Genomic DNA, 16,031 nt, shown 5'->3' on the forward strand with positions numbered 1-16,031 from the left:
TTGTTTGCAGTGATAGTTAACCACAATTTTCTTCAGAAAAGGTGTTAGTAGTAATGTTTTTAGTCAAATTTCTTGCCTTTCCACTAGCAGTAAGCTGTCACACATCTTCGGTAGCACCATCTTAAACTGGATGAATGCTGCCTTCTTGAGACACTGCCTCTTGAAGGTGTCCTCACTGTTGGGGGCAGATGTGCCCACAATGGAGTTGGCTGGGTCTACAACCCACTGAGCATTGGAGCCTCCACACCAGCTGGTGATGCAGCCAGTCAGAATGCTCTCCACTGTACAATTTTCAAGAGTCCTTGGGTGAAAAAGCTGAGGAGTAGATTTAAAAGGTGAGGGGAGGGAACTCAACGTGGGTAGGTGAAACCAGAATGGGGAGGGGTAAAGAGCTTGGAAGTTGATAGGTGAAAGAGACAGGAGGCCATGGAAGAAAGAAAAGTGGGGGAAGAGCACCAGAGGGAATCGATGGGAGGGCAAGGAGATAAGGTGAGAGAGGGAAAAGGGGATCCCACCACCTTTTAAATCTACTCCTCAGCTTTTCTCCTCCGGTCCTGCGGCGAAGAGTTTCGGCCTGAAACATCGATAATACTCTTTTCCATAGATGCTGGCTGGTCTGCTGAGTTCCTCCAGCATTTTGTGTGTGTTGCTTAGTATTGATATGTTTGTTTGTACTCTAAAATAATCTGAAATCTTGGAATTAAGATTGCTTGTCATTCTTGCCTCCCGGAAGAAGCCTAAATATGAGAAATTAAATAGAGATCCAACAGTGACATTGGAATGGGAATTTTTAGGATTTTGACCAGTGTTAGTGAAGGAATGTCAAGGTAAAGGGGAAATGAGAGGTCCCAAATATCTAGTATAAATCTGTCAAAGTTAACCAATTACCTTCCTTCAGAGACTGGGGCATAAAACATTTTATATCATGATACTAATTCAACATCAGAAAACTTGTACAGTCCTAAAGGGACAAGACATATTGTTTCTAACTGCTTTAATATTTTTCTCCCTCAGATTAACCTGCAGCGTACAATGAGAGTCACAGGACTGATTAGTCAGGGTGCTAAGAGACTTGGGAGTCCCGAGTACGTAAAATCCTACAAGATTGCTTACAGCAGCGATGGCAAAGCCTGGACTACATACAAAGTAAAAGGCACCTATGAAGACATGGTGAGTTAAAATATTTTATCTTTTATTTAGAAATACTGCGCAGAATAGACACTGCTGGCCCATCAAGTCATGCTACCCCAGCAATCCCTAGCCTAATCTCAGGACAATTTACAATGCCCAATTACCCTACCAACTGGTAAACCTTAGGACAGTGGGAGACAACAGGAGCACCTGGAGAAAACCCACTCATTCTATGGGAAAGACGTACACTCTCCTTACAGATGATGTCAGAATTGAACTCCGAAATCCAAAGTCCTGAGCTGTAATAGTGTCGTGCTAACTGCTATGTTACCAAAATCCATTTCAGTCTTGTAATATATACTCTACACCTATATCTGGTGCTTTATTTGTATTTTGTTCTCAAGCATCAAGGATCAGCTTTATTTGCCATTTACGTGTACATGTCAGAATGGGAATGGGAAGTCGAACTGAAATGGGTGGCCACTGTGAAGTCCAGCCTTTTGTGGTGGATGGAACAAAGGTGCTTTCCCATCCTCATGAAGGGTCCACTCGCCATTACCCTCCTTCGATGATGCCTGACTTGCCTAGTTCCTTCAGCATATTGTGCATGTCCCTCTCCAGATGAAGGGTCTTGGCCTGAAATGTCATCTGTTGAGTCCGTGATCAAAAACATTGCCTAAAAACATTGATTGTTTATTCATGTACATAGATGCTGCCTGACCTGCTGAGTTATTTCAGCATTTTCTGTGTGTTATTCTGGATTTCCAGCATCTGCAGAATCTCTTGCGTAACTGATTTCTAATCTACATTATCATCCTCATTCCCTCACGACCAATCTCACATTATCATCCTCGAAACCTATCACCAACCCTTCTCGCCAATATCAAGAGGTTGGCTTTGAACCCTCTACCTGAGCACGGGGCCTCTTCTCTCCCAATCCACCTTCCATAACCATCTCCAAACATAGAATTATTTTACAAAAACTAGCACTACCATTGTGGACTTGGCAAATAATTAGTTTGAATCTATTCCTACACACACACAACTTATGGGCAGTTGAGTTTCACAGTGGTTAGACTCTCCAGGTAGGCTCTTCATCAACATATCATAAGTTGGATGGTTGATTAATTTGCAACTGTAAATAGCCCCTAGTGTAGGTGGATCACAGGACAATGGTGGGGGGAGGGGTGATAAATTATAGGAATGCAAGAGGAAAAAAACTTCTAGAGCTCTGATGTTCTGTGTCCTGTGACTGACTCTAGGATAGGTTAAAAGTGAGTGCAACATCTTGGGCAGAAGGGCTTGCATTGTATGTAGAGTTCTGTGCTTGATGGTTGTCAGAATAAAGGGCCTGTTTTACACTGCGGTTTTCTAAGCCCATTACGTGAGTTGCTTTTGAATAATCCCTAGACTCACTTTTTAAAGTTCAAAGTAAATGTATTATCAAAGTACATATATGTCACCATATACCACCCTGAGATTCATTTTCATGGAGGCCTTCACAGTAGATACAAAGAGACACAATAGAATCAATGAAAAACTACTCACGAACAAAGATGAACCAATGTGCAAAAGAAGACAAACAGTGCAAATACAAAAAACACAGTAGATAGGTAGATGACTGATAATGAGAACATGGGCTGCAGAGTCCTTGAAAGTGAGTCAATAGATAGATAGATAGATAGATACTTTATTCATCCCCATGGGGAAATTCAACATTTTTTCCAATGTCCCATACACTTGTTGTAGTAAAACTAATTACATACAATACTTAACTCAGTAAAAATATGGTATGCATCTAAATCACTCTCTCAAAAAGCATTAATAATAGCTTTTAAAAAGTTCTTAAGTAGTTTACTTAAATACATTAAATACAATCAACCCCGGCACTTTAACATATCTTACTCCTGGCGGTTGAATTGTAAAGCCTAATGGCATTGGGGAGTATTGACCTCTTCATCCTGTCTGAGGAGCATTGCATCGATAGCAACCTGTCGCTGAAACTGCTTCTCTGTCTCTGGATGGTGCTATGTAGAGGATGTTCAGAGTTATCCATAATTGACCGTAGCCTACTCAGCGCCCTTCGCTCAGCTACCGATGTTAAACTCTCCAGTACTTTGCCCACGACAGAGCCCGCCTTCCTTACCAGCTTATTAAGACGTGAGGCGTCCCTCTTCTTAATGCTTCCTCCCCAACACGCCACCACAAAGAAGAGGGCGCTCTCCACAACTGACCTATAGAACATCTTCAGCATCTCACTACAGACATTGAATGACGCCAACCTTCTAAGGAAGTACAGTCGACTCTGTGCCTTCCTGCACAAGGCATCTGTGTTGGCATGGTTTTCATGGAGGCCTTCACAGTAGATACAAAGAGACACAATAGAATCAATGAAAAACTACTCACGAACAAAGATGAACCAATGTGCAAAAGAAGACAAACAGTGCAAATACAAAAAACACAGTAGATAGGTAGATGACTGATAATGAGAACATGGGCTGCAGAGTCCTTGAAAGTGAGTCAATAGGTTGTAGAACCAGTTCAGAGTTGTGGTGAGTGAAGTTATCCGTGCCATTTCAGAAGCCTGATGTTTGTAGCATACTCACTGTTTCTGAACCTGGTGGTGTGGGACCTAAGGCTTCTACATCTCCTGCCTGATGGTAGCAACGGCAAGAAAGCATGGCCTCAGTGGTGGGAGTCCTTGATGATAGGTGCTTATCTTGTGTTAGTGCTCTTTGTGGATGTGCTCAAAGGTGGGGAGGGCTTTCCTTGTGATGTATTGGGCTATATTCACTACTTTAGCATTGTTGGGCATTGGTGTTTCCATACCAGGCTGTGATGCAACCAGTCAGGATACTCTCCATTGAACATCGGTAGAAGTTTGTCAAAATGTTAGACGGCATGTCAAATCTGTGCAAACTTCCTAGAAAGTAGAGGCGTTGCTGTGCATTCGTTATGATGGCATGTACGTGATAGCCCCGGGACAAATTGTCTGAAATGATAATACCAAGGAATTTAAAGTTACTGACCCTCTTTACCTCTGATGGGCCCTGGCTCACAGACCTCCAGTTTCCTCTTCCTGAAGTCAAGAATCAGCTCCTTAGTTTTGCTCATGTTGAGTGAGAGGTTCTGGCACCACTCAGCCAGATTTTCAACCTCTTTCCTCTCTGCTGTCTCAATTTATTTTTATCCATTTAATCAAAAATATTTATCTACAAGAATTCTCATCCATATTTAAGATTCAAGTTTATTGTTACATGTACATTGAAATATAGAGTGAAATGCGTCATTTGCATTAGCAACCAACACACACAAGGGTGTGCTGGGGGCAGCCTGCAAATGTCATACATTCCAGCACTGACATAGCATGCCCACAACATTCAGCAGAACACAGAACTGAACACAACGGCAGCAAAACAAGCCATATATATATATATATATACACACACACACACACACACACACACACACACACACACACACACACACACACACACACACACACACACACACACACACACACACACACACACACACACACACACACACACCCCTACCTACCTACCTACCTACCTACCTACCTCTGTATGTACAAGATTAAAGCTGGCTTTGGGCCAGTGAATTTCCTGACTCATGGTAATGCTGAAACTCAAACTTAGACCCTCCCCCCCCCATGCACAAAAATATTATATTTTCCATTTACTTTACATCAAGTCTCTCACATAAAGAGCTGAACAACACACACAGAATTCTGGAGAAATTTAGCAGGCCAGGCAACATGTATGGAGGGGAATAAACAGTCGGTGTTTCAGGCCGAGAGCATTCATCAGGACTGGAAAGGAAGGAGGCAGAAGCCAGAATAAGAAGGTGAAGGGTCGTGACCTGAAACGTGGACTGTTTATTAATTTCCATTAATACTGCCTGACCTGCTTAGTTCCTCCAACATGCACTGGATTTCCAGCATGGTGTGTTTAGATTGAGGAGTGGAGTTTATGGCTGGGAGATTACTGGGCTGGATTACTGGGAGATTACTGGGCTGGATTACTGGGAGATTACTGGGCTGGAATACTGGGAGATTACTGGGCTGGATTACTGGGAGATTACTGGGCTGGAATACTGGGAGATTACTGGGCTGGATTACTGGGAGATTACTGGGCTGGATTACTGGGAGATTACTGGGCTGGAATACTGGGAGATTACTGGGCTGGATTACTGGGAGATTACTGGGCTGGAATACTGGGAGATTACTGGGCTGGAATACTGGGAGATTACTGGGCTGGATTACTGGGAGATTACTGGGCTGGAATACTGGGAGATTACTGGGCTGGATTACTGGGAGATTACTGGGCTGGATTACTGGGAGATTACTGGGCTGGAATACTGGGAAATTACTGGGAGATTACTGGGCTGGATTACTGGGAGATTACTGGGCTGGAATACTGAGAGATTACTGGGCTGGATTACTGGGAGATTACTGGGCTGGAATACTGGGAGATTACTGGGCTGGAATACTGGGAGATTACTGGGCTGGATTACTGGGAGATTACTGGGCTGGATTACTGGGAGATTACTGGGCTGGATTACTGGGAGATTACTGGGCTGGATTACTGGGAGACTACTGGGCTGGATTACTGGGAGATTACTGGGCTGGATTACTGGGAGACTACTGGGCTGGATTACTGGGAGATTACTGGGCTGGAATACTGGGAGATTACTGGGCTGGAATACTGGGAGATTACTGGGCTGGATTACTGGGAGATTACTGAGCTGGATTACTGGGAGATTACTGGGCTGGAATACTGGGAGATTACTGGGCTGGATTACTGGGAGATTACTGGGCTGGATTACTGGGAGATTACTGGGCTGGAATACTGGGAGATTACTGGGCTGGAATACTGGGAGATTACTGGGCTGGATTACTGGGACATTACTGGGCTGGAATACTGGGAGATTACTGGGCTGGAATACTGGGAGATTACTGGGCTGGATTACTGGGAGATTACTGGGCTGGATTACTGGGAGATTACTGGGCTGGAATACTGGGAGATTACTGGGCTGGATTACTGGGAGATTACTGGGCTGGATTACTGGGAGATTACTGGGCTGGAATACTGGGAGATTACTGGGCTGGATTACTGGGAGATTACTGGGCTGGAATACTGGGAGATTACTGGGCTGGATTACTGGGAGATTACTGGGCTGGATTACTGGGAGATTACTGGGCTGGATTCAGGCTGGTAAGCAGGGCAACACACACGAAATGCCCGAGGAATTCTGCTTCAGCAGCCACAGATTTCCTTGTGCTTTTGGTTGTGACAACAGAGGGTTGTCAAGTTATGCAAATCCACACAAGTGTGAAATAAAATTATGTAAATGGAAATGGGTTTGCACTGCACACCACTCGGTATAATGGACTTTGTTGTGTATGCTGTCATCAGTGTCTTAAATCCAGAGAGAATTCAGAATGAAATTGGTGGACTTCATGCATTCTGCATGATGTGTTAGATTTTCAATTATGTTGAATTTCTTACAGAATTAGAAAGCACATGGTGGTATATTTTCTATTTTCTGGGCAATTTATACAAAAATTTCAATAAATATATTTTTAATGTATCTACTTCTATGTCACATCTCGTGCGTCTTCCAATGCTTATTTACCACTGGGTTAAAAATTTAAATATCTAATTAAAATTGATATCTCGGAGCTCCTAGTTTTCCTGAATTTACAGCATTTTATTCAGAGATGCAGCGCAGAACGGATTCTCACAGCCCAGCAACCCACCTATTTAACCCTAGCCTAATCACAGGACAGTTTAAAATGACCAGTTATCCTACTAACCGATACATCTTTGGACTGTGGGAGGAAACCAGGGCACCCGGAGGAAACACACAGGTAGGATGTACAAACCTATTTACAGGCGGCATCAGAATTAAACCCCAGGCAGTAATAGCATCGAGCTAACAACTACGCCACCATGACACCCATCTGTATCTGCAGAATGTCTCGTGTTTACAGAGAGAGCCGAATTGTTGGTCTTTGACTAATTTCTTTGTTATTGGTGAAAAAGGCTGCAAGGCGGTGCAGTCTGTGAAGGGACAGTGATTCACTAACAGTGACTGCAGGGTTTGTGTTCAGAAAGTACAAAGCCGTCTCTTTCACAATGTACAGACAGTGCACACTGATTAGATTCATTGTCAGTGCAGCCAATGTCCCTTTATTCTTCAAGTTTTATGTTTCAGTCCAGTTTCCTTCCTAGAGAGGCTGGCTAATTGACCCTGCTTAGTGTAGGTCTGCAGTACTTAGTGCGCTGAGTCAAACGAAGATCAAGCACTTTCTTCAGCAGGAGGAGGAAGCCAGAGATCCACGAGTCTGTCCTCATTAGGGATCGGAGGTGGAGAAGCCCAGTAACTTTCAATTCCTCAGTGCTCTCATCTGAGAATCTGTCCCGTGCCATCACAGAGAAGGCACAATAGTATGCATAGACTGTTATGATGTCCAGGGACGGAAAGGTCTACAGAAAGTGGTGAATACAGCCCAGCCCTCCCCATCATTGCGCACATTTACGAGGAGCGCTGCCGCAAAATAGCAGTATCCATCATCAAGGACACCCACCATCCAGGCCATGTCTCATAACCACCATCAGGCAGGAGATACAGGAGCTTTAGGTCCTACGCCACCAGGTTCAGGAATACTATTACCCTACAACCATCAGTCTCCTGAACCAGTGTGGTTAACTTCACTCACCTCAGCACTGAACTGACTGACTCATGCAGAGCCATTGTCAAGCCTCTGTAACTCATGTTTTCAGTATTAGCTATTTATATACTTTTGCACATTGTTTGTCAGTCTTTGTTTATATATATAGATTTTCATAAATTCTATTGTATTTCTCTATAAATGCCTGCAAGAAAATTAATCTCAAGGTAGTTTATGATAACATAGGCATACTTTGATGATAAATTCATTTTGACCTTGTCCTTTGGAAACTGGGTAGTTTTAGCTTTTAGAGGTTAGTCTGTTTCCTTCACCTGTTGCATATGAAAAACATTTGGTGGCTCTGGGCCTGTACTCCCTGGAATTCAGACGTTAAAAGGCCTCGATAGAGTGGATCTGGAGTGGAGTATGGGAGAGCCTAAGACCAGAGGACACAGACTTAAAATAAAGGGGCGTCCAAATAAAACAAAAATGAGAAGGAATTTCTTTAGCCAGAAATTCTTTGCCAAGGCAGCTGTGGAGACCGAGTCATTGGGTATATTTAAGGCAGAGGTTGATAGATTCTTGATTAGGCGGGGTCAAATGGATATGGGAAGAAGGCAGGAGATTGGGGCTGAGGGGGAAAGTGGATCAGCTACAATGAAATGAGCAGACTCAATGGGCCAAATGGCCTAATTCTGCTCCTATATCTTATGGTCTATTTCTTTTGCTTGAGAAAGGTAACTCAAAGTTATCGAACAATGTGTTGTTTTCTTTCATTCATTTCTATAGACTCACATAACTGAATATATAATATTTATTATTATTATTGCTCTTTTTTATTTTGAATTTGCACAGTTTGCAGTCTTTTGGTTGTTTGTGCATCCTGTCGGGTGCAGTATTTCATTGATCCTCTGCTGTTTCCTGAATTTACTGTGTATGCTCACAAGAAAATGAATCCCATGGTTGTATCTGGTGACATGTGTACTTTGATAATAAATTTACTTTGAACTTTGGTTGACTGATGTTAAATTACCCTAGTTAAATTATATTCAATAATTAAGAGAACTTCTGACAGAGAGATTTATGAATGCTCTGCTGCAGAATTGGGTGGATAATTTATCCTAATAATATTCAAGTCATTACTAGAAATATTTGTCAGTGTAAAATAGAAATACTAAGTAAAAATTTTATTAGAAGATAGAACATTACAGTGCAGTACGGGCCCTTCTGCCCACAATATCTTACTATCTTGTACACTTCTATCAAGTCACCACTCATCCTCCTTTGCTCCAAAGAGAAAAGCTCCAGCTCGCTCAAATTATCTTCATAGGTCATGCTCTCTCATCCAGGCAGCATCCTTCCAGAGTCACCCTTCCAGCCTTTCAAACCGAGCTGCCTTAGCAGCCCCACAACCCCGATTAACACTAACCTAATCACGGGACAATTTACAATGACCAATTAGCCTAGTCAACATATCTTTGGACTATGAGAGGAAACCGGAGCATTCCACAGGAAGGATGTACAGAGAGTGCTTACCAAACACCGCGGGAATTGAACTGAAACACTGTTCTAACACTACTCTGAGCTGTAATAGTGTCACACTACGCTACCGTGGTGCCCTTAAACTTCAAGCATAAACTTTGATGCTTAAGGCATTCATTCCAAACTCAGACATTGACAAAGTATGGTCATTTGGTTCGTTCACATGAATATTCTGCAACATTATGAAAATTGCTTCTCATAAGAAATCTTTGAAGATGTTCTGGATTGGCTCTCTGATTATTAGGAATATCCCAGTGGTGATGAAGCACACAGATTGTGAAGTGCAGATTTGTATAGATTCAGGGATGTAACTACATGCACAAAACAAAACCAAAAATGCAGTAAACACTCAGCAGGTCAGACAGTAACCATGGTGAGCAGAACAGAGTTTAAGAGTCAGTATCAACTTTCTCAGTGTTAAGTTTCCAATGTGGGAGGTTGAGGAGTGACTGGACAGAGTAGGTAAGGTCATGAGGGGCATCGACAAGGTGAACGTGCATCCTCTTATGACATAGTCCCCAGGGAGGGAGTACAGGTGGCCCCCGTTTTTCAAAAGTTCTCCTTACGACAGCTCGCTGTTACGAAAGACCTACATTAGTACTTGTTTTCTAACAAGTACTAATGTAAAGAGGTTTTTCGCTTTTATGAAAAAAAGATGCCTGCTTTATACGTATGTTTACCTCGAGAAAGACTACCATGACCGTGAAGCTTTGTGTGGGCAGCTGTGTGCACGTGTGTGTACTTGCCGACTTTTTTTCTCCCAATCGATTTTGGCTCACTGTCTTCCCCATTCTGATAAGTGAAACTACACCGTACATACAATATTTCTACTTTATATAGGCTGTATATTTATCATATCATTCCCGCTTTTACTATATGTTCATGTTATTTTAGATTTTATGGGTTATTTGGTATGATTTGGTAGGTTATTTTTTGGGTCTGAGAACGCTTAAAAAATTTTCCCATATAAATTAATGGTAATTGCTTCTTCACTTTATGACATTTCAGCTTACAAACAGTTTCATAGGAACATTCTACCTTCAGATAGTGGGGGAAACCTGTACTACAAACAATGTTCAAAGCTCAAATTAATTTTATTAGCAAAATATGTATATGTGAATCATAAACACAACATATTCTGTAGATGCTGGAAATCTAGAGCATCACATGCAAATTGCTGGAGGAACTCAGCAGGTCAGGCAGCACCTATGGATTTGAAGCTTTGGGCTGAGATGGAAGGTCTCAGCCTTGAAACCTTGACTCCTTATTCCTTTCCAGAGCAGGTCAGGCACCACCTGAGTTCCACCAGCATTTTGTGTGTGTTACCTTGAGATTCGTTTTCTTGCATGCATGTACAGAAAAAATTATATAATGGAATTTTATGAAAAACTATACATAAACTGACAAAGTCAAACAAACAACTATAGTGTAGCGGTTAGTACAATGCATTACAGTACCAGCAACCTGGGTTCAGTTCCCGCCGCTGTCCGTAAGGTGTTTGTACGGTCTCGCTGTGAACGCGTCAGTTTCCTCCGAGTGCTCTGGTTTCCTCCCACAGTCCAAATGCATAGCAATTGGTAGGTCAGTTGGTCATTGTGAATTCTCCTGTGATTAGGCTAGGGTTAAATCGAGGTTGCTAGGTGGTGCAGGGTGGAAAGGTCTATTCAGCGCTGTTCTCAATAAATAAATAACCTGGCATGCAAGAGAAGACAAATTGTGCAAATAAAAATAATACTGGAACATGAGTTGTAGAGAGTCCTCGACAGTGAATTTGTAGATTGTGGGATCAGTTCAGAGTTGTGGTAAGTGAAGTTATCCACACTGGTTCAGGAGCCTGATAGTTGTGAGGTGATAACTGTTCCTGAACCTGGTGGTATGGGAATTAAGAGCTCTTGATGATAGATGCTGCTTTCTTGTGGCAGCGTTCCTTGTAGATGTGCTAATGTTGGGGAGGGCTTTGCCTGTGATGGATGGGCTGCATCCACTACTTTCTCTAGACTTTTGTGTTCTTGGCTATTAGTGTTTCTACAGTAGGTTTTGATGCAACCAGTTAGGATGCTCTCTACTACGCGCGTCTAGAAGTTTGACAGAGATAAGATATGCCATATCTTTGACATGCCAGTCTTCGTAACCTTCTAACAAAGTAGAAGCACCGTCGTGCCTTCTTTGTAATGACACTTATGTGCTTGTTCTCTGCTATGAAAATGCCCAGGAATTTAAAGTTACTGGAGCAACACACGCACACAAAGTTCTGAAGGAACTCAGCAGGTCAGTCAGCATCTATGGAAAAGAGTAAACAGTCAATGTTTTGGGCTGAGACCCTTCATCGGGACTGGAAAGGGAGGGGGAAGGAGTTGGACTAAGAAGGTGGGGGGAGGGGAGGAAGTAGTACATGGTGGCAGGTGATAGGTGAAACTGGGAGAGGGGGAGGGTGTGAAGTCAAGAACTGATAAGTTGATTGGTGAAAAAGATGAAGGGCTGGAGGAGCAGAAATCTGATAGGAGAGGACAGAAGAGCATGGAAGAAGGGGAAGGGGGAGGTAAGGAGAGAAGGTGTGAGAGGGAAACAGAAATGGAGAATGGTGAAGGAGGGATGGGGAATTAACGGAGGTTTGAGTAATCTATGTTCATGCCATCAGGCTGGAGACTACCCAGACAGAATACAAGGTGATGCTCCTCCAGCCTGAGTGTGGCCTCATCGTGACAGATTCTTTACACCTCCAATCCCTCAATAATCCTCTATTTAGTCAATAATTAGCTCTTTGGTTTTATTGACGTTAAGTGAGAGATTCTTGTTGTGACACCACTCAAACAGATTTTCAATCGCCCTCCCATATGCCAATTCATCTCCACCTGTGATTCAGCCAACAACAGTGATGTCATCGTCAATCTTAAACATTATCCACATAATCATAAGTATAAAGCGAGTAGAGCAGAGGCCTAGCACCCCTTCGGTGAGCACCTCCTCTCCATCCACCGAAAGTGGAACTTCCCTGTGGTCAAACATTTTAATTCCCATTCCGACGTGTCAGTCCGTGGCCTTCTCTCGTGCCGTAATGAAACCATCCTCTGGATGGAGGAGCAATGCCTCATATTCCGTCTAGGTAGCCCCAACTTGATGGCAAGAACGTTGATTTCTCCTTTCAGTAAAGAAGTTTCCCTCCCCTTCCCTTCTTCTTCACCTCTTCTTCTCAGCTGCCTATCACCTTTCCCTCGGTCTATTCCTCCATGGCTTTCTCCTAAGATCTACTCTCATCCCCTATCAGATTCCTTCCTCTCCAGCCCTTTATCTTTCCTACCCACCTGACTCCACCTGTCACCTTCTTGCTAGCCTCTCTTCCCTCTCTTGTATTCTGGTGTCTTCTCCCTTCCTTTCCAAACCTGAAGAAGGGACTCGGCCCAAAATATCAAGTGTTTATTCCTCTCCATAGATGCTGCCTAAGCTGCTGAGTTCTTCCAGCATTTTATTTATTGAGATGCAGCGCAGAAAAAGCCCTTCTGGCCCTCCTGGCCCTTCAATCCACACTGCTCAGCAGTGTCCCGATTAAATCCTAGCCTAATTATTGGACACCTTACAATGACCAATTAACCTATCAACCAGTACATCTTTAGACTGTGGGAGGAAACCAGAGCACCCAGAGGAAACCCACATGGTCACAGGGAGAATGTACAAACTCCTTACAGTCAGCAGCGGGAAATGAACCTGGGTGACCTGTACTGTACTGTATTGTGCTAACCACTATGCGACCATGCCATTTTGTGTGTGTTTCTTGTGGTACTCCTGTGCTGATGATGAGGCTGGAGTAGACGGTCTTGCCAGTCCATACTGACTGCGGTCTGCATGTGAGGAAATCAAGGAACAAGAGGACATTGGTTTAAGATTAGTGGTGAGCGAATTAGATTGGTCATCAGGGGCAGCTTCTCCACGCAAAAGGTGGTGCAGATTTGGAACGAGCTGCAAGAAAGTGGTTAAGGTGGGCACATTAGAAACTTTTAAGAGCCATCTAGAGAAATGAATAGATCAAAGATAGTAGAGGGCTGCAGGCCAAATGCGAGCAGATGGGTCTCGCTCTCTTTTGGGTGCTCCTTGTAGATGTCTGGATGTTTTACTTGACAAAAGCTCTGCTATTTCAATAAATAAACCATATAACAGAAACTTGTTGCATTTTCTTACTAAAATACTGCAGGTTTTCCGTGGAAATGTTGACAACAACACGCCACATGCAAATTCCTTCAATCCTCCTATCGAGGCCCAGTTCATACGCCTGTATCCCCAAGTCTGCCGGAGGCACTGCACACTGAGGATGGAGCTGCTCGGCTGTGAGATGACAGGTACTCTCCACTTAATGCTCACAGCTCTGTTTGGTTTGGATGTGTTTACTTCAAAATGTTCACTATAAAATGATTAATTTTGTTAAAACTATGAATTATACAGTACACTCAGTGGCCACCTGTACACCTGTTCATTAATGCAAATATCGAATCAGCCAATCATGTGGCAGCAACTCAATGTATCAAAGCATGCAGATGTGGCCAAGAGGTTCGGTTGTTGTTGTGACCAAACATCAAAATGGGGAAGAAATGTGATCTAAGTGACTTTGACTATGGAATGATTGTTGGTGTCAAACAGGATTGTTGGTGTCAAACAGGATGGTTTGACTTTCCCAGAAACTGCTGATCTCTTGGGATTTTCAGGTACGAAAGTCTAGAGTTTACAGAGAATGGAGCAAATATCAAAAAATCATCCAGTGAGTGGTAGTTCTGTGGGCAAAAATGCCTTGTTAATGACAGAGGTCAGAAGAGAATGGCCAGACTGACTTAAGCTGATGGGAAGATGACAGTAACTCAAGTAGCCATGCCTTATGTCTGCAGCAGTGCATCTGTGAACTCACAAGACATTGAATCTTGAAGTGGATGGGCTACTGCAGCAGAGGACCACATACATACACTGAGTGCCACTTTATTAGGTACAGGAGGAACCTAATGAAATGGCCACTGAGTGTATATTAGCTTCACAGGAGTGAAATTGATATCAACCCTATCAAACTTGTGGAATTAGCAGAATGCAACGAATAACTCATTATGAGCAGTCATCACATAAGCAGTTATTCACAGGTTCAAATGAAAGTTTATGGAATCGAGGTCAACATTTATCAGTTTCTTGGCAGAGGGCCACACAGATGAAAAGTCTTCTGTTGTAATTACAGGGCAGAAATTGGCATGTTACATAACACATATGAGGAACCTTGGAGACTTAATTTGTTACAGAAACCAATCATTATAGGAAGAGATTGCTGCTCTGCATTTCAATTTTCTGAGAAGCACCAGAAGATGTAACATAATGCAGGCCCGCTGTTTAATTCTAACATCTTGGCTGCCTCGGGTTGGCCTCATCTCTCCCCAAGTCCAAATACCGTTCCCACTGCCATTCCAAGCAGAGGTTTCTGTACAATAGCCTTTCAGACACCTTATTACTCTCTGCTGTCATCCTCTCTCCCCTCAGCCCTTAAAAACAGAAGTTACTATCAGCTGATTTCAGATCAACTGCAGCAAAGCTCTTGAGCACGTTCAAGACTTTAATGGTAATTGACTGGCAGGGTTTCTGGACTTGTGAGTGTTATTCATGTTAAAACCTCAACATTCTTTGAATCAGATATTAAACAGTACTGTAATGATAATTTTAGCAAAACCAGTAATTCAAAAAAATCAGTTTTATTTGTCACATGTACATTGAAACATCAAAACGTGCAGTGAAATGTGTTGTTTGCAACAGCCAATAACACAGTGCAAGGATGTGCTGGGGGCAGCCTGCAAGTGTTGCCATGCTTCCGAGGCCAAAATAACATGCCCACAATGTAATAACCTAAACCAGTATGTCTTTGGAATGTAGGAGGAAACTAGGGTACACAGAGGAGCCCCACATACCCGGGCCGTACGTAAAACTCCTTCCAGAGCGTGGCAGAAATTGAACCCCAAGCAGTGATTGCTGTTGCTGTTCATTGTTATCCTAACTGCTACGCTACCATGCCACCCAATTTAAAAAGAATGTGAGAAAGGGGTCCTAATTGGTTTATAGAGAGTGTGGAAACTGAGGCTTCATGAGTTTAAAGGAAGGGTGGGGACTAGGAACCCGATGAGCAGAAAGGGTGGTAAACTCTTTAACCATCTCTTACTCATTCTCTAACCACTGATGTCCATCTGACCCAGTTCCTCAGACTCTGAGACCACCCATCCCCCTTGTGATTCTTTTTGGAAGCCCCAAAAGTAATCTGGTCAGACTCAGAATTAGAGTCAGAATCTGTTTTATAAAAGTCTTAGGCACATTAGAGAGCCCTGATCTCAACATCATCGAGGCTATCTGGGATTACCTGGAGAGACAGAAGCAAACAAGAGAGCCAAAGAGTGTAGAAGAACTGTGGCAAGTTCTCCAAGATGCTTGGAACAACCTACCAGACAATTTTATTACAAACCTGCACGACAGTGTACCTGAGAGAAGTGATGCAGTTTTAAAGGCAAAGGATGGTCACGCCAAATATTGATTTGAATTAAATTTTTACTGTTTACTGTTCTTAATAGTAAATTTATTGGGATTTAGAACATTTATTTTATTATATTTGAAAGCATCTTTGCTTTACAAGAATTTTTCATATGCGCCTAAGACT

General features: G+C 42.8%; 1 protein-coding gene across 2 annotated transcripts in view; it reads left to right on the top strand.

The window, feature by feature from the left end:
* The window catches only part of LOC140739061 (EGF-like repeat and discoidin I-like domain-containing protein 3), a 292,599-nt gene that overhangs the window by 191,706 nt on the left and 84,862 nt on the right, over positions 1 to 16,031 (top strand). For both annotated transcript variants that reach the window (XM_073067021.1, XM_073067017.1), the window contains 2 exons: positions 1,015 to 1,170; positions 13,557 to 13,701. In XM_073067021.1, coding sequence (XP_072923122.1) covers positions 1,015 to 1,170; positions 13,557 to 13,701 — 301 coding nt within the window. The remainder of the gene's footprint in view (positions 1 to 1,014; positions 1,171 to 13,556; positions 13,702 to 16,031) is intronic.

Source organism: Hemitrygon akajei, chromosome 2 (genome assembly GCF_048418815.1).
Source record: "Hemitrygon akajei chromosome 2, sHemAka1.3, whole genome shotgun sequence".
Lineage (NCBI taxonomy): Eukaryota > Metazoa > Chordata > Chondrichthyes > Myliobatiformes > Dasyatidae > Hemitrygon > Hemitrygon akajei.